Raw genomic sequence first — 20,114 nt, 5'->3', positions numbered from 1 at the left:
AAGATCTGAGTTTACTTCAAATACCTAGCTCGTTTCAAGGGAGTTGAAGGTTTTGGGGGGTAGGTGGGTGAGGGAGGTTTCAGGGGAGAAGAAAGGAAACTGGAAAAGGGGGAAGTTGAACAAACGAAGAATTTATCTGTGGCTCTGAGATCAGCCCTCCCCTGGACTCCTACCCCACACCATAGACTGACTGTATGTTGTTTTCAAGGCAAGGACCATGCATTGTTCAAGCATGCACAGCAGCACACCCACCACAGGATGCAGATGCTTGATACATGTTTGATAAATGTGGAAGCGCATATTTTTCTAACAGCATTCCAGGCAGTAAGTTACAGACAGCGGGGATCTATCTCGTCTGAGCCTCAGTGTCAGATAGCACTGCTAAACCATTCTGTGGCTAAGAATAAAAGCGTGTTCACTAGAAAACCTGATTTTTATTAAGATGAATTTCTAATAACAAAATAAACAAATTATGTAAAACAGATTAATAATAATAAAGAAAAAAGGGGAATGCAAACATGCCTGGGCTCAGAAAGCACAAGGCTTGGAGAGAGGGGTACCCGGCCAGGCTCAACCAAAGGAAAAGTCCTCCTCTGCCAAACATTACAAGTGGATGTCAGAAGCTGTCAGCCCCTGCAGAGAAGCAGGAAATTCTCTTTATAACCGCGCCCCCCAAAACACTTTGTTTTCCTTGACAGTTCTGCCCCTCCAGCATGAGAACCCCAGGAGGCTTTTTGTTTTCCCCCAGTTCATCTATACTGGTTTTTGACAGTTCCTGGGATTCTCAAGGTGATCATTTAACACCTCATTAATGAGTCTATTATAGGAGTTAATTCAAATGAGCCAAACCTAATTTTAATTACATCTCAATTTACCTAAGGTATTCTTTCTATATCCTATACCAATACTACCACGTTTCCCGAAAATAAGACCTAGCCGGACAATCAGCTCTAATGCGTCTTTTGGAGCAAAAATTAATATAAGAAAATAAGACCTAGCCGGACAATCAGCTCTAATGCGTCTTTTGGAGCAAAAATTAATATAAGAGACTGGGTCTTATATTAATTTTTGCTCCAAAAGACGCATTAGAGCTGATTGTCCGGCTAGGTCTTATTTTGGGGGGAACACGGTACCTGAATGGACCCAGTTCCTTTCAAAACTAAGAAGTACAAAAAAGCACAGTTTTCTACATATAAAGTTACTTGCCCTTATTTTAAAGTTTATCTAGTAAAAGGTACCTATCTTATTTTGTTCCATAATTTTGCCATTCTGGCTTAACATTCAACTACAAAAGCAAAGTACTTTAAGAACCCACCCATTTTCTAACATCTCTGGATCATGTGTGCATTCATTCATTGAGCAAATTTATTCAAAGACTACTAGATGTCAGAAATTAAGCTGGGTGCTCTGCATTTTATTAACTACATCTTTAGCCAGAAATAAAACACATCAAAGCACAGCTCTGAAAAATGGCCAAGAACAATTTTAGTGGCTTTGGTCAGCCATTTGCCTTGACTCATACAGATGTTACACTTAAATTTCCATTACTGGACGAGGATTATTGATGTATGAAATAAAAGCTAGAATTTCAAATGTCTAATGGAGTTTGTCAGAATTTCCTAGGGTTTGGTTTTTCTACCCACCAGCCTGTTCTAACTCAGTATGTCCACTTAAGATACAAACACTCTGGCAGCACAATTCCCATCCACTGCTAACTTATTTTGGTTCCTAGGTACGTAAGATGCCTTTCAATACCGCCATCAGGCTAGTCACATGTCCCTCTCTTCTTTGGGAAAAGGACAGGAATCGGTGGGGAAATGTGGAAAAGGCTGGGAGGAAGAAAGAAGTGCTTACAAAGCTGGGAGAGGATGGATCGTAACTTCCTTGCGTGCTGCGGCTTTTCTGAAGGCTCTACACTCTGTCCCCAAAGAGCAACATGTCTCCCCCCAAAAAAGATGAAAACACTTATTAATAATCAACTATATACTATTTGTGTGTACGTTTAAGGCTTCCTTTCTTGTTTTAAGCTGGATTCATTTCCATGTAAGTTATTAATGTACTCTGGAATTTAATAATAACAAAGTTTTAATCACAAAAGTAACAAATTCAAATGGTAAAATAAAACTATAACTATACAGAATATTATTAACTAAAACCAGAAGTTTCCCCACTCCGGCCAGACACCTCTATGCCCAGTTCCAGGAAGAGGCTCCAGGCTGTATCTGGCTTTCCCGGCAGCTAACACCGCAACGCCGAATAACATACGCACACCTCTGCTTCTTGATCCATCGACCCTAGATGGTGTCTAGAAAAAGCATTTGCACTACTGCTTTCTATGTTCCCATTCCCCAATCACCACCAATTTTTGTAATATTACTATTTTGAAGTTTTCCAGCGGCTAATTTTACCTTCATAAATTTGAAGACTGGGTCTTAACTTACAAACTTCAGATAGTATCTATTGGCTCCGCACCACTATAATACAAACTGGTACAGCTGTGTGTCCTCCACCTCCCTTTCCTCTCTTTCTGTATCACCTGCCTTCTTGCAGCTAGTTTTACACTGATATTTATGTCTGGTTTTATAACCATAACTAAACCTTCTTCCATGCTTTGACTATAACTGACCCTAAAACTAGAAACTGATTAAAACAATTATTATTTCACTACATTTGTGTTAAACAGAAGAACGTTTTCCAAGTGTAAAGGCTAAGTGTTTTCTCTTTTTTTAACCCCCAACAACTCAAGTCATATTTCAGTTTTGATTTCACCTTAAATGAAAGAGCTGTTCAACATTTCATAGTTCATAATACAGGTATTATCAGTCTGAAACAACTATTCCAGATCCACTAATTCTGGTTTGGGGGAAAAAAAGAGAAAAATCATGCTAAGCCCACAGAGACAGAATAGTAGCCACTGTGTGAAGAGTATATAGTGTCATAAATGCTACAATCTGACACAGGTCATATCTTTTCTTGGAATAGAATGGATATTAATGGACACCCTAAAATCCAACTTTAGTATTTAATGACAAGCAAGTATTTATATTTTAATTCATGTCTAACCTGCTTTATAGTTATCTGTAAATCTTACTTATGAGAAACTAAGTTCAGCTTCTCTATCCTAATTTGATTCTTAATGTTCTTCCATGACTACAGTTTCTGTATCTGTATCATTAATGAGATGATCCACTCGCCAGTGAGAATGCAGCACACGCTACCTTGGCTCTGAAAACTAGCTTTTATATGGGGGCATCTGCTTACAAGAGGACCCCGCTAATAATAACCTGGCTAAGAGAGAGAAGGCCAAACCAACTATCTCATAATAGTGTGAAGATTTTCCCACTAAGAGAAAATCAGTAACAACATTAAATCAAAGGTTGTATTTATATTTAAATAACAAAGTACTAATCGTAAATCTACTGTACATCTTTTCCTAAGTCCTGTAATTCCAAGAACATTGGTCAGTATACACGAAGCTTTAATTCAAGAATAATCCTATGAGTGAATGATTGATCTTATCCTCTTTAGATGTATAGATTTCTTAACTTCTCAGAGTTTAAGAATATAATAATGGACTAAATCATAGGTCACTAAGTCTTATATTGCCTCTCTTCAATGCTCCAAACATTTTTTCATTTAATCATTCACCAAGTATTTACGGTAGGTCCACTAAGTGCCAAACACAGTTCTGAACAGAAAGAAGAAAGTGAATAAGACGGCCCAAACTCCCTGTTTTCATGTTTATATTCTGCTTGGGGAACACAGATAATAATTTTGAGAATAATTAAGTCAAACAATGATAGTGATTTTAAGGTCTTGAAGTAGGTACTATCTAAGATGCAAAGGAGGAGCAAGACATGGGTCCTTGCCCTTGAAGAACTTATAATCTAACAGAGGAGATGACATATACATGGAAAACTTATAACAAAGGGTTGGTCAACTTTCATACATTTAGCTTTGGTGTAACTCATACTTTCACACATTATACAACGAAATCGCAAAGCCGCCCGCCTAGCTACACCAACTGACCAACAGACTTGCAGTTACTGCTCCATAATATTGCCCGTTAACTGAAAGTTCATTTTTGTTTTGGTCAAGTCTTTGTACTTCTACAACAGCATCATTCTAATACTTTATTAAATTTCATCCTTGTATTACTAAAAATGTTTGCTAAAGGGAAAAATAAAGTGAGAATACTAATAAGATACACAGGTTTGAAACTTAATTCAAACCAAAAATTATTAGACATGCTGAATGTGGCAATAATAAACTATACATTCACTGGAATTACGCTATAGCTACATGACAAGTTATGAAGAAAAAAATCAAAATCAAGTTACATGAAATACTTGAGTAGACAGTCAAAATTATAATGAAAAGGTAAGGCTTCATTCGAGATTACAGTATATGTTTAGTATTTTAGGACCGGACACCAGTTGTAATATCTAGCATGTAAGTCTACTGATTGACTTGTATACACACTTTGAAGAAAATTATTGTGTTCAAACATCAAACACTGACTTTGTGAAACAGAATTATAAACCTGTGATATTATAAAGTTATCAAATATGGCTTTTGGAAGATAACAGGTATTGGCATAAAGGTGTCATAAAAGACGCAGCGTTTTATTTGGCCCTGAAGAAGGACCAGCACTCGGAGACAGGAGAATAAGCGTTCTGTCAGAGGGACCAAATTGGTTTAAACAAGGGCACATGGGAGGGAGAGTACAGAAAAAGTAGGTTAAGCGAATGTGACACTACACAGGATCCTGAACATCATATAAGGAATTGGGACTATTCTGCACGCACCTGGGAGTTACTGAAGGCTGTTCTTTTCTACTCTGCATCCTTAAGTAGACAATGACAAACAGAGCTGTCTGTTAGGAAGATTTAACAAGTGGTTGTGTCTAGGAAAGACGGGAGCAAGAAAAAGGCAGTTATGGGTTGGTACAATAGTTTAAGCAACAGGTAATCAGGGCCTGAAATAATAATGTGACAGTGGGAATAATAAAAAATTAGAGGCAGAATCAAAAAAATTTGACTGGTGTGTGTGTGTGGGGGGGGATAAGATTTCGGGCCTAAACAACTTGAAGATAGTGAATATTTAGTTGAGAAGACAAAGAGAGGATGCAATGAGAAAAGTGTAGCATAACTTCTGTGATGTTCTTCTTAAAGATACATATCCTAACTTAATCATGAGGAAACACTGGGTGAACCCAAACCGAGGCGACTATTCAATAACATAACAGGCCTGTAATCATTAAAGGTGTTAATGTCATGAAAGCCAAAGAGAGACTGAGGAACTGTGACTGAAAACTAAAGAGAGGTGGCAGCTAAATCCAACAGGTGATCCTGAACCCATCTACACTGGGACACTGGCAAAGCCTGAATGGGGTCTGAAAATCAGTCAGTCATAAAGCATCAGTATTAGTTACTGAAATAATTAACACCATGTTTATATCAGTTAATTAATGTATTAGACTCAATTTCTTGCTTTGGATGGTTGTGTTGTGGTTATGTAGGAAAATGTCTTTGTAGGAAATACTCACTAAAGCATTTGGGTTGATGGGGCTTCAAATCAGCAACTTCCTTTCAAATGGTTCAGGAAAAAAGTTCTTTGTGCTATATTTCCAAACTTTCTGTAAGTTTATGATTGTTTTACAGTAAGGAAAAGATTTTAAAGTATTATGCTCAGAAATATTAACTCTGCCATATGACTATAGCTCTACTTTGTGGAATTTAGTGACAAACATTTAAAATTATTGTGATCCCCCCCCCCCCCCCCCCCCAATTCTTAGTTCTCTTCCCCTGCAACTAGCCTTAAAGACAGCAGGGAAAAAGCAAGAACACACAGGAAGATTAGAATGCTCAAAATTTGCCCTACATTCTCCGTTTTTCCCCAGAAGTTGCAGAAAGTTTCATTAAATGAAATAATACATATATTTAAAAATACAAGACATATGAAAGATGATCTTTGTATGGCAACAGATCTGCACTGCAAATCAACAAGGGCCCATACGGAGCCAGGAAAGAAAGTAAGACATACTTTAGCAGAGGTAATACATGAACTCCTGAAGTTCCTAAATCAGTCTCAAAAAAAAATTTTTGCATAAAAGTCTCAAATTTACAACCACATATAAAGTGCTAAGAACTCCAATAATAGAGTAGCTTAGAGAAGAGATATATAAACTGATAATCTTAAAAACAACACATCTTTCAAACATAGTATCTTTAGAAAAGTGAATCTAGTCCCAAACGGGGTAGAGGGTGTGGTAATGAAATTAAAACATGTACATGGTAGTGCAAGTGGTCAAGTGTAAAGATAAAATTTAAAAATGCCATGTAACAGGCAGCTTATTTAAAGCCTCTCTAGACCTATCATTCTTTGCATTATCGGAAACGGACATAGGCAAAATAAAGGAAATTAAGCTCTGGTTACTACTCTTCACTGCCTTTAGTCCCATCAGCAACGGAATTCCGTTGGTGTAGCATCCTGTTGGGTAAGAGGAAGGCTTCTGGAGTGGCCCCACAGGAAGGACTGTTTATGGTGAGAAAATTTCAACATCAGAGAAATAAAAAATGTGCAAGTAAACAAAATTATTATATCTTACGAAAAGGAAAAAATATTATGCCTAAAATGAACTTATTCAAGTAATGTTTAATATTTGTATGTCTGGTAGCAGCAATCAGGAAATTAGAGTATAAAGGCATGAAAAGAAAACTGGCTTATTTCTAATATTCCTTTAAACCAACATAAAACCTAGAAACATGCACTTACATGATCTTTTCCCCCTCATTCTGAAACAGAAATTACATGTGAGACATTTACCATCAAGTAGCAAGAGTTCTACAATTTACAACTTCCTGAAGTAACAGTCTCTTCCGTTCATATATGGGTTTACATTTAGCAACCCCCATTCCCAATTTATAGCACTCTTGAAATTCAATGAAAGACAGAAATATTGGTGTAGCTCTTATGCAAATCTGATTCTTTCCAGACGAAATTTCTTCAAAATACACAAACTGAAAAAGCAGTGCATTTTAAAATTTATAGATCTAGAAAGCCTAGATAATCCAAGATGAAATTGAAAAGAGGAATGTCTCTAAAGTAAATCATACACACATATAAATATAACCATGTAAGAAGACATACCAAAAACTAATTAACTTAAAGTAGAGGAAAACAAAAAACACATGTAGAAGATATATTTGACGCTGAGTTAAGAAAAGATTTCTTAAGGCACAAAAACACTGTCCATACAGGAAAAGACTGTAAATTCTACTATAATAAAAAGGAAAACTTTTATAAAGCAAAACACCATAAATGAGATGAAAAGAAAAGCCATTTCTTTCGGTTTATGAGAAAATAGTGATAAAGAATTATTAACCCAGAACTCATGAAGAACTCCTAAAAATACTCATATAAAGAGATGGTTAATAATCAGGAAGATGCAAATAAACATTACAATGATATACTGTTTCACACATATCACACTAGCAGAGATTAAAAGGACATATCTTTTAATATCTTTAGGCATGAAAAGGGGGAAACTGTAACTTTCCTACCAGAATGGGAGAGTAAACTGGTACAAGTACTTTTCAAAGAACGTGGTAGCCTCTAAAGATGCCCACCAATATCACTGCCAGGTATATGCCCTAAAGAATCTCACACTCATGCAAAGGATACACGTACGAAGATTGCTGTTGCTATACTACGTAACAGCTAAAAACAGCCAACAATCTATGTCCATTGATAGAGTCATGAACAAAAAAGGTGTGGTGATACGGTGTGGAATACTATACAGCAGTGAAAATGAATGAATGAGAACCTCACACACAACAGGAATAACTCAAACAAATAACATTAAACAAATATAAAGCAAATTGCAGATTCCTATATGAGCAATTTATGTAACATTTAAAAACACAAAAACAATACACAGTCCTCATTACTAGAACACAGTCAGTTCCTAAAAGTATGTTAGAGTGTGAATTTTCATGTAGCACAATCTATGGTGCATCATTAAAAAATTGGAAAAAATGTGTTCCTGGCTCATCTAAAATACCAAACAATTTCCCCCAAGCTACTAAAACACTCGTAAATATCTACATAATAATAATCTACCAAGAATTTCTGTAAAATATAAAGCATCTAAATCACCAGTTTCCTATTTTTAACCCTTAAGTAATTTGGGGTGTGGCTGGTTGGCTCAGTTGGTTAGAGTGTGGTGCTCATAACACCAAGGTCACTGGTTCGATTCCCGCATGGGCCAGGGAGCTGCGCCCTCCACAACTAGATTGAAACAACTACTTGACTAGGAGCTGATGGGTCCTGGAAAAACACACTGTTCCCCAATAAAAAATTGGAAAAAAAAAGAAATTAGGGTACACTTGCATGGAGCACTGTGCTACTGCATTGTATTTCCAGTTTATTCATTCATTTGTCTCAACAAGCTCTGGCACTCCTACATTTTCTTCAAATGTAGGGACTTTTCTGGGTCCCTTAGGCTCACATACTTTCTCCATAGGCTTTTCCGCATGATCACAGGACATTTTCAGTAGCTATGGGGGGAAGATGACTACACTATTGCACAACATATTTAAACAACTCAAGTGGACAGAGACACGGTCCTATCAGGAAAAGAGTGGAAATCTGACTGACGTGCACTCTGCAGCCTCTTTCCCAAATTCATGCACAACTGGAAGCATTTTTGCTGGTGTGCCTTAGAGGATTTAGTATAGTGGGTTTGGGTTCAGACAGTTAAATCTCATAAGCATTTCTGCACATCATTATAGCAAGCAGACAGTGAGCCTTCAAGCAGTGAGGGCTACTTGTACTACACAGTACTTATGGACAGATTCATAGTACAGGCCGCAAAGCACAGAGGAAGACAGTTTTGGACTAGTGATTATCTCTGGGGAAGGGACGAGAGAAACAGAATCAGGAAAGGGCACTAAGGAAGTCTTTGCCATCTTTTTCTTTTTAAAAAGTGAAATAAATAGGGTGAAATATTAACATTGTTAAAATATAAGCTCATGAGTACATTCTTTTTTATACCTTTTCATGAAACCTGAAGGGCCAATAAAATTCTTAACCTATCTGCAACAGGCCACAAGCCTGCTGATATTAAGCAAACTACTCACGAATTTGAATTTGATGTAGACAGGGCAGGAGAACCAACCAGTGTGTCTGTTTCTGTCATCCTAACACCCTTACCAGACAAGGCTGCCTCTGTGAGAACCCCGTCCCGCACAGCCTCTGCCCTCAGCCACTGGACCTGCAGCATCTTGCTCGGGCCACAGTGGCCTCCCTGGTCTCCCTGAACACAGAGCCGGCTCCACCTCCGGGCCTTCTGTCCCTGGGCATCAGGGCTAAGCCCTCCACTCCTTCAAGTCCTTGCTAATATCTTACCTGGTCAATGGCCACCCTACTTAAAATTGCAAACTGGGTCCCCAGAACTGATCACTCATCCCACCCCACCCCTGCTTACCTTTTCTCCAAAGTACTTACCACTTTCTAACACACACCTTGAGCATTCAAATACTTGGTGAATGATTAATAAAATTTCAATTTTCCTACTCTATACTATTCCCTGGGATTAATACAACAATCCACTACTCCCTGTATCCCCAATACTCCCCAAGTATATACTTCACTCAAATGACCTGCTTATATGCCCATTTCCTGTGGATTCTGATTCACAGAGTCTGACACGTAGTGAGATACTCAGTGTTTGTGGAATTAATGAAATGCAATGTCCGAAACCTAAGAGATTTTCTCTTAAAGCAGGCCATTTCTATTATACAATCACATTCAAGTAATTAACTGTAGAAACTTCATTTTAAAGGTCACCTAAGGAATAGTCAAAAGGCTGGTGCTTGGTTCACATCTTTTTTTCTACAAGGAGAAAAAGCTGTACTCAATGGCACCATAAAAATAAGCACTACCTCAATGCACTCGAAACTAAAAGAAATCAGGCCAAATTTAACTAAGATCAGGTAACAGGCTTTATGAGAAATAGTATTTAGGTCTATTGTTGGTTAGATTTTTATTTTCCTCTATTTTGGCAGAGAAACAATGCAGCCAACAGAAAAGTCTGTCATACAAATTCAAAGTTTTAGGAAGCAATTTAAAAAATACTATATTTATAGCGGGGAGTGGCACACTGTTTAAATGGCCACACATTCTTTGCCCAGCATCCCATCTGAGGTGGCGTCTGATTCCCACACGTAACAGTCTGGGCGGCCTTTGTGACCTGCTGGTTAGCAATGGAGCAGAAAAGGCCATGGGTGTCAGCAGGTTGTATGGAAAGCTCGCTTGCTCTCTGAAGCATCCTCTCTGGATACCCAGTCACCACCGCGCTGTGAGGAGCCCAGGCCACATAAGGAAGACACGTGAAGGCCTCTGGTCAAAGCCTCTGCTGAGCCCAGCCTGCAAGTCACTCCAGCCCAGGTGACACCTGAGTGAAGACGCCTCCAGATGACCCCAGCCCCTGGCCATCTGAGTCTTCCAAGCGGAAGCCCCAGACAGTGTGGAGCAAAGACAAGACATCCCTGCTGTGCCCTGAGGGATCTCTGAGCGTAATAAGATGCTTGTGGTTTCACCCACTAAGCGTAGGGGCTGGTTAGAGAGGCAACAGACAAACTGGAAAACGAGTGCTAACCCAAAGCCTATCTAATTACCATACCTAATTTTCTCGCCACCTAGATTTCATTATTTAGTACAGATAAGTCATTTATCCAGAAGTCATGCATCACACAGATCCATGCTCTAGGATGGAGCAAAGAAATTATCCAAAGTTTACTTTAACAGCTGTTAGCCATTCACTTTTTAGTCACCTAAATCTGTGTGCTGAATCAATAAGGTTGCTGCATCTATGTGAAGTAACTAGACTCGTGCTGGCTGTAGATACATATCTCAGATCGAAGCACACTCCTTGCAGTAACACTGTATAAGGGAGGATAACATTGTAGCCAGTGTGAAGAGGAAACTCCTCTCAAGGCTCCATGCTGTGTTCACATCATTAATGAAGTATTTTCTTTCCCAAGAAATCAATTCATGAAACTGAAAATGATCGACACTTTTAAAATCTGTTTCCAAAAATCTCTTATAAGAGATAACAAGGATATATTACAGATCAGAAATAATAAGGTAAAATTCTGGTTTAAGAAAACAGCTTCACTCAATCAAAATCAGATGTACGACTTCTTTCTTGTTTTTTGCAAACCAAGTCAATCTTGCCACGAAATACTATTTAACTGAAGAGTGGCGATCTCAAGGCTGAGAATGTGGATGTTTTATGAGTAAAACTGATTTTAGGAGCATTAAAAAAGCAACAAGTAAAATTATTGTATGTCTCAGACAGTGGAAATACTTTCATAAGTGAAAAACAAAAAATCCAATTTTTTGGATTTTTAACTTTTCTGCAGTCAACGCTGCCCTCTAGTGATGCAGAATAAAAGTCAACTATCAGAAAACAAACGTTAAACTTTTTTGTTCATTTTAGTATGTTTGGGTATTTAGTTTGGACTACAAATCCTACCAAACACAGAATAAACAGATTCAGGATGAATTTTATTAGCTACTTTATGTTAAATTAAAAACTCTTTTAAAAGGAATTAAACCAAGGACACTAATTCATGAAAACAGCAGCTTTTAACTACTATGGGAATGAAATACCACTACACAGTGAATTACATCTTCACATAAAATTGTACAGTTCAAGAAAGACTCTGAAGGGCTATTACCTGCGACTTATAAGGGTAGGTAGGATAGTTAGATTAAAGCCTCACCATCTGTAAAGAAAATTCAACAGGAAGCGAGCCAGGCTTGTTCTTATGTCACGTGTATCAAACACACTGAAAAGTGTCCACAGAAACCAAGCCCTCACTCACCTGCCAACTTGCCGATTAGGATACCTGCTCCTCATTTTAGGAAAAAAAGCTCAAGAATATGTTTGGTTGCTAAGTATTTCCCGAGCCCAGGAAATGTTCCAAGGAAAGAAAGCCTTACCGAGGGTGGTGCCGTCCTTCCCCATGATGCACTGCATGGCGGTGATGATCTGCTCCACAACAGGTGGTGACAGTGACGTGGCGTACACCGCACTGTGAGAATGTGTTCGCAGGTAGTCTATCAGCTCCTGGGGAGTTCACAAAAGCACGGCATTAGAGCACCTGCATCTTATCCCATGCCTGCGAAGCCCTTCCTTACACTCCGAAATCAGAGAAAGACAGTTCTCTTACATCAATTTTAAAGGCGTCAAATAGCCTCCAAATACAGAGATTTATAAAAAGGATAGAAATGTGACAGAAATTAAACAGAAATGCACTGGGCCTTTCATGAAAACACTTAGGTTAACTCACTGAATAAAGAAAAACCTTGTCTGTCAGACCCAAGGACTTCAAAACAATCAGGTATCTATCCTTATTCTGATACCATTTAACTTTACTAAATCTGTAAATATTCACACAAAAAAGCTTATGTACCAGAACCAAAGAAGAAGACACAAAATGTGGCTATAAAACGGTTCATCAGTTCAAAAATACTAAAAATTGTATAAAACCCACAAAAGCATAAATACACTGTACCTAAATGAGCTCCCAGAGTATGATTTTTCTATCCTTTGGTTTAGCAACAAATCTTACCAAAAAGCAATCACCTCTCCAAAGTAAACCTGGACCCATCAGCAAAAATGTGAGGTAAAAATCTGTTGAACTTGACTAAAACCACTGCTAATGGATTTTTCCTAAAAGGCAATCAATTATCAAGAGAAAGTCCATGCTTTAAGACTTCCAATGTCAAGTTTTAAAAAGGAATTAAGGACATTTACGAGTACCTACTGTGTGCCACATATAAATACTTAACATACATGGCTTTTTTCCTAATACTGCGGAGTTTTTTTAAAAAATAGTTTTATAGACATAACTCACATACCATAGTATTCACTATTTTAAAGTGTACAATTCAGTGGTTTTTAGTATATTCACAGAGCTGTGCAACTTTCATTACTACCTAACTTTGGAACATTTTCACTACCTAAAAAAACAAAACAACCTCATACCCATTAGCAGTCACTTTCTACTTCCCCCATCCCCTCATCCTCTGGCACCCACTGACCTGCACCCACTACTCTATTTTCTATCTTTATGGTTTGCCTATTCTGGATATATCATATAGAAGAAATAACATGTAACTGGCTTCTTTAACTTCACTTAATGCTTTCAAGGTTCACCCATATTATAGCATGGACATATACTACTTTTTAAACCCTTACTACAACTTTATAAGCCAGGCATATTTATTTATGTTTTACTAATAAGGAAATTGAAAGGGTAAATGCTTTGCCCGAGGTATCACAAAATTGGGGAAATATCCAAACCCAGGCCTCTGTCTCCACAGTTCGAACATATTCCCACAATGCCACATTGACTGTGAAACGCCTCAAAGTTCGTTATATAATTTTTAAATTGAAAACAAAAACAGAAACAATGCCTTGTAGTGTACCAGAGCTAGCAAAATAATCCCTTTTCTCCGTGCCTCTGCTCATCCACGATGCATTTGAGTCCACTGGCTCTCATGACAACCCCACTACTTTGGACGTGTGAGCACAACTCACACGCGGCGGAAGACCGTGGCAAACAGCACCACTGTGGGGTTTTCAGACAAGAGGGTATTCTGTATCTCACACCAGCACGTAGTTTAGAACGAAGCTCAAATACGAAAACAACAAACAATGAACAGAACCGGCCTTCAGTGCATCAGAGTCACTCACCAGGCAGCTGAAGTGTGAACCCGCTGGTACTCTCTCTGAGCCTAAGCCACAAACACGTTCAGGATCTCCACATCGCCATTTGGGATTCTGCCTGCTAAATGTGAATTCCCAAATCCAGCAGCCAGTCCTTTTATCCTTAACTGCCCGATTCTCATGCCCATTTACCTTCTTGCCTCCAATGTATCCTCCAGAAGCACCAAAGCTCTTGGTGAATGTTCCCATCATAACGTCCACATCCTCAGGGTTCAGGCCAAAGTAATCTACCACACCCCGACCGGTAGGGCCCAGGGCGCCAATGCTGTGAGCTTCATCTAGATATAGGTAGGCCTTGTATTTCTTCTTAAGGGCAATCACTTCCGGAAGGCGAACAATAGATCCCTCCATGCTGGCAAAACAGTAAAAAGCACACACACTGAGACTTCTTAAATCTCAAAATTGGGAGTTGGCCACTTTATTATCATTACTTTTTTAAGTTTATTGCTTTCTTAAAATGGTCTAACAACTCTGCCTGTGGTTTTAAACTGGCAAAGTTAGATAATGCCATGGCTAGGCAGATGTCTGGGAGAAAGGACACTGATCTTTTAAAATGAGCACCAGAGGGGCGGCTGGATGGCTCAGTTGGTTAGAGCGCAAGTTCCGAACAAGGGGATTGCCAGTTTGATTCCCACATGGGTCAGTGAGCTGCATCCTCCACAGAGCTGCAGCTGAGCTTCCAGAGGGGCGGCAGGATGGCTCAGTTGGTTAGAGCGTGAGCGCTTAACAACAGGGTTGCCGGTTCAATTCCTGTATGGGATGGTGGGCTCTGCCCCCTGCAACTAAGGTTGAAAACAGCGACTGGACGTGGAGCTGAGCTGCGCCCTCCACAGCTAGATTAAAGGAGAACGACTTGGAGCTGATGGGCCCTGGAGAAACACACTGTTCCCCAATATCCCCCAATTAAAAAAAAAAAAATTAAAACAAGCATCAGAACACAACTGATCTTAATTCACCACAGAGGAATAAAGGTCACAGCAGATTCTTCTACAGTTTGTTAATTATGGGCAACATTAGACTTTGCATCACGTTACATATGTAATTAAAATTACACAAAAGAATAAAAAAAATTAGAGGATTTGGAGACCATGTAGCACAATGGAAAGAATAAAGAAGAGCCAGACAAAAAGACTTCTGTTCTAGTGCTAACTCTGCTTCCAGGTATTTTAACAAGTCATACACACTGTCTCCTTAGTTTCCAGAGGGGTCTAGATTAGCGTTCCCTTCAATTTAAAAATTCTATGGCTTCACGGAGCCAAATCAGAAAGATTAGAATTCTAAAGCAGGATTACCTATATATTCCCTCCACAAGGATTAGAATCTTCTTCCAGGGCCTTCGTGTCCGAGGCTGACCATAAACAATGGCATCTTTCAATAGCTTCTCAAGGCTTTGCATATCTACAGCACACACAAAAGCATTTCAGCATAAAATAACTTTCTCTTTCCTAACTTCATTCCAGAAATGCAAATCCACATTTCTTATTCAGGCAGTGCATTTCAGACAGCAAAGGACATTAACAAAATTAGAACTGGGCCGAAAAAGATAGGGCAAAGTGAGTGAGCTACTGCTAGCTTGAATTAAAATCTCATCTAAAATGTAACAAATGTTCAAAACCAGAGAAACTCAATAAATGACTGTAGCACAGTTGAGTCAGTTGGTTAGCATGCTTATGAAATGACCAATGTTTCATGTCAAACACCTTGCCATTCAGTTAGATTTTTTCGTATTTATAAAATCAACTGTATCTTTAATCCTAGAGTGAGTCATTTGAAAATGAATGCATAAAGAAGACTAAGCAAGACTGTATGAATAAACTACTACAAATACATATACCTCCTTAAAAGCAAATATGGAGGAAAACTTTAAAGTACATGCCCATTTCCTTTCACCTAGGATATACTTTAACAAGTGTTAAATAGCTTTATCTTGGTAGTGGGTTAAACATACACCATTCTGGGCAGGCATGATTCCCAGTTGAAACGAGCTTGGCAAGCAGTTGAGACTGCTCCGCGTTTGACTGGATCTGCTGTCTGTACACAACTCAGTTCTTGTGGCTCTGCTGGTCCTGACGGTGATTAACAGGCCTAGGAAACAACCTCATTGGTAGTGCCATGCCATTAACGAGGGTCAGAATTTTCCTGCTCAAGATAAATGCTTTGAAGACCACTGTTGCTACCACTAGAGACATCATACCTAAAATTTCTGCTCTGAAACACTGCCCTTAAGAAAACCCCCCAGGGGTCGTGGCCGAGGTCAGGGCCAAAACTGGAACCAAGGATTTAATAACTATTATGATCAAGGATATGGAAATTACAATAGTGCCTATGGTGGTGATCGAAACTATAGTGGCTATGGCGGCTGTGATTATACTGGGAGTTAACTACGGGAACTATGGATACGGACAGGGATATGCAGACTACAGTGGCCAACAGAGAGCTTACGGCAAGGCATCTTGAGGGGGGTGGCAATCACCAAAACAATCATCAGCCATACTAAAGGAGGACACTGGGAAGAAAACAGGAGGAGATTGCTAAAGTAGCCCATCTTGCAGGACGACATTGAAGAGATTGGTCTTCGTCTTCTGTTGATCTAAGATGATTATTTTGTAAAAGACTTTCTAGTGTACAAGACACAACCATGTCCAACTGTATATAGCCGCCAATTAGTTTTCTTTGTTTTTACTTTGTCTTTTGCTATCTGTGTTATGACTCAATGTGGATTTGTGTTTATACAAATTTTATTTGTATGATTTCATGTTAAACCTCAAATAAATGCTTCCTTATGTGATTGTTAAAAAAAAAAGAAAGAAACCCCCCGCCCCCAATCTATGCAACATTAAGTCTGGGGTGTATTTAACAGGAGTGGGAGACACCCCATCATAAAATCTGATTTTATAAATAGTCTTTATTGCTCTTCACTGAAGGAGAGGGTTAGAGTTACATGAATTTGCTCTTTTCATAAAAGGGCTTTGGTAGAAAAGAGAAATAAGGTAATAAAAACACATACCCCAGGACATAAATAAGATGGCCAAAGGTTGTGACTGTGTTTATACCTTCAGTTATTCATAACAACACAACCTGTCTGCTACCTACACCAGAGACAGGAGACGCTGCCATAGAACTAAGTACGTCTGATCTGAATCCTCTAGTCCTGCTGCAGAGGGCAATGTGTGACCATCAGCAAGAGACAAGTAAAAATGCACTCATTGTTTTAGTTTCCTGTTTACATACAGAAAGGAAGAGAAAAATAAACACTGACTCAAAATTTTAGGTGAAAGGAAATATCTATAGAATGTTTAACCACAATATCAACTTAGGGGGAAAAAATCCAGTATCTCATATTATACTCCCCAAATCCCATGTAAAATAAAGATTTAAATAAAAAATGTACCATGAAACTACTGGAAGAAAATATGAAAGAATAACCTTATTATCGCAGAATGCAGAAGGCATTAAGGCAAAAGCCAAGTCATTAGACAATAAAAGTGACAACATAAACATCTCAATAAGTCTGCACAGCAAGACACTGAAAACAAAGTTAAAAATAAATACTGCAACATAAGAGAAAGGATAATATAAAGGGCTCTTGCAATTAATACAAAAGAGAAACTGTTTGAAAATGGCCAATTTATAAAGAAATACAAACAATACTGTATAAGAAGTTGCTTGACACTTAATAATCAAAGAAATAAAAATTAACATGTTATTGACTTATTAGAGTAGAAAAGATTTAAAATGATTCATAATGGCCTGTGTGGGCTTGTGAGTCAGTCATATTGTTGAATAAAAATGTGCACAATACCTGGAGGCAATTTGGAAAAGTACAAAAAAGTGTATACCCTTTTGACCAGGAATTCTAAAACTGCTAGGAATTTACCCCAAGGCACTAAGACCATTGAGCAAAAAGGTGGGTATAGGTAGGTAGTGCTGGTTCTAGTAGAAAAATTTAGAAGCAACTTTGATGTCCAAACTGAGAGATGGACAGAATAAGGGCACCTCCAGACTCAATCACCACCCTAGCATTACAGGAGAGGAGTCACAGGTATTGCCAAACAGAGTCCACAATGTGTCGTAAGAAAAGAGGTCACACAATGGTGTTTAATATCCCATTCACATAAAACAAAATACGGTTTGCACCATTCTCACTGTAAAACATTTTAGGCAAGACAAAGAGAAAAGGAAGAAAATTATTACCACCCATAAACCTTCCATCTGGGGGCACAGACCTAACATTTGGGCATGTATACTTGTAGACATTTTTCTGTACATGTACACATTTTGGCAAAAGATGACATTAAAGATAGTTTGGTAATCTTTCTTCACTACATGTGACTGTTTTAACTACGAAAGTTATGCATTTTTACTATAAATAATTATTTTAATAATACATAAAGATATTTATTTCCATTTAGGGAGAAACTTTTGGCTTAGTGCTTGCCACCGTTCTCTGGGCTTTAATAGCACCTGTTTATACTTGTGCTTCCATATCTGCCCGTTGTATTCTAACTACTGGTTTGTCTATAGACTCAGAGATCCTGGAGATCAGGGATCCTGCTTTGTTCATCCCAGTACCTCCAGTGTGTTGGCAAGACACCCCTACAGGCGTGTAGTAAACGCATACTGAACAAATGACATGTGCACAAGGAAGATGAAAAAGTTGAAAGTCAAATAAAAGGAGAATGTCATATGTGAACCAAAAGGCTTCCTTCAGCCTCTATTTTTATTACAACGAGGAAGAAAATAACTTCTAAAGGACTGGACCAAAAGGATATTTTAAATGTTGCTACTTCAGTTTCCTTTACATTTTCTAATATTAACATAACTAAAGTTACCACTGCCACTAACCCAAAGCCTATTAAACACGAAGGCTAGCAGTGAATCCCACAACAAACAAACTCACTATTGTGTTTGAAGACTCGAATGGTTGCTCCTGAGAGTCTGGCTCCCAAAACCAGCGATGCATGGTTAAGTTCATCACTCAGAATCAGGCAGCCCTGCACAAACACAAACACAGAACAGGAAAGTAAGATGCTTGGGAGAAAGGCTGGGTTACACAAATTACCAAATGCTAAAACCTTTAAGGATAATTATATCTTATTGGACCCAATAACAAAATATTCACGAATCCACACTTATACAACAACTAAATGCAAAGAGGATACTTGATGGGATACTGGAACAGAAAAATGGTATCAGTGGAAAAACTGGTGAAATTGAAATAAGTTCTGTACTTTGGTTAATAGTATTGTCCCAAGGTTAGTTTCTTAGATTTGATATACATTCCACTATTACATAAGATATTAACACAAAGGGAAACTGAATGAAGGTTATATGAGTTCTCTGTATTCTCTTACAACTCTTCTGTAAGTCTAAATTTAATTTTGTAGGAAAAAAAAGTTAAAATTGAAAAAAATGAAACTGGAAAAAAAATACAGAGAAGCTGAATTTCTCTTTAAGTCTTCAAATCCTTTACTTAATCACTCTTGGTATCCCACTGTTCCTTAAAGGATCCCCTCCTTCCCGCTACATAATTTTATTTTCTTCTTTCCCAGTTAATGTTTTTCTTGGCAAAATCTGCAATCCAATTGTGTTCTTTTTGTTTATCAGCCCCTTTTTAGACAGCCTTATTCACCATTTCTATGTATCATCAATCTGTTTTTTCCTTCTAATTTACTATGAGGCTCCAGTATACACTTTGTTCAAAACTAAAAATTAAATATCAGCAGTTACCATCTAAGTGCTTGGTATGTTTCAGGCACTACACTAAGGGTTTTAAACGTATTACTTTTAATCCTCACAACAAACCTGTGAGGTCGGTACTATTATTATCCCCACTGTACATATGTGGAAACGCCCATTCAGAGGAGGTACAAGTCACAAGCATGTAAGTGACTCAATACAAGGCTTCTGCTTCCAGAACACATGCTCTCCCTGCCTTTAAGCTGAATAATCAACCACCTCATATATCAGTTGTATATATCAGATTCAAACACATAGTAAAACTGGATTCGTTGCTGCCTTTAATGATTAAATAATATTTCAACTATGTTTTTTGGAGGCTAATTAAGATAGTATCTTCCACATCTGTATATAAGAAATCTAATGCCAGATAGTGCTTGTTAAGAGTTTGTGAGCTACCAGGGGAAGTCGAAAGAAATCATTTAACGCTCTCGTGTGAAAAATTCTAAGAAATTCCAAATAAGCATCTCAAGTTTATAATGCCAAAAGGCAGGACACAATGTATTAAATCAATGTGAAGTCAAAGAACCATACATTTATGTCTTTCAAGGAAATTGTCCATTGTATCTAA

At 38.2% G+C, this 20,114-nt stretch overlaps 1 protein-coding gene and 1 non-coding gene across 2 annotated transcripts in view; one reads left to right on the top strand and one right to left on the bottom strand.

The window, feature by feature from the left end:
- Positions 1-20,114, bottom strand: part of SPTLC2 (serine palmitoyltransferase long chain base subunit 2) — a 97,868-nt gene that overhangs the window by 35,701 nt on the left and 42,053 nt on the right. Inside the window, exons 6-9 of the mRNA XM_074327144.1 lie at positions 18,705-18,798; positions 15,097-15,202; positions 13,937-14,156; positions 12,013-12,139 (exon numbers count right to left, since the gene is read on the bottom strand). Of these exons, the coding sequence (XP_074183245.1) occupies positions 12,013-12,139; positions 13,937-14,156; positions 15,097-15,202; positions 18,705-18,798 (547 nt within the window). The remainder of the gene's footprint in view (positions 1-12,012; positions 12,140-13,936; positions 14,157-15,096; positions 15,203-18,704; positions 18,799-20,114) is intronic.
- Positions 8,199-8,272, top strand: TRNAM-CAU (transfer RNA methionine (anticodon CAU)). Its single transcript has one exon. It is a non-coding gene; the product is annotated as a tRNA-Met (tRNA).

This window comes from Rhinolophus sinicus, linkage group LG03 (assembly GCF_036562045.2).
Source record: "Rhinolophus sinicus isolate RSC01 linkage group LG03, ASM3656204v1, whole genome shotgun sequence".
Taxonomy (NCBI): Eukaryota; Metazoa; Chordata; class Mammalia; order Chiroptera; family Rhinolophidae; genus Rhinolophus; species Rhinolophus sinicus.
The sequence above is the reverse complement of the archived record's forward strand: the minus strand, read 5'-3'. Positions and strand labels throughout refer to the sequence as shown.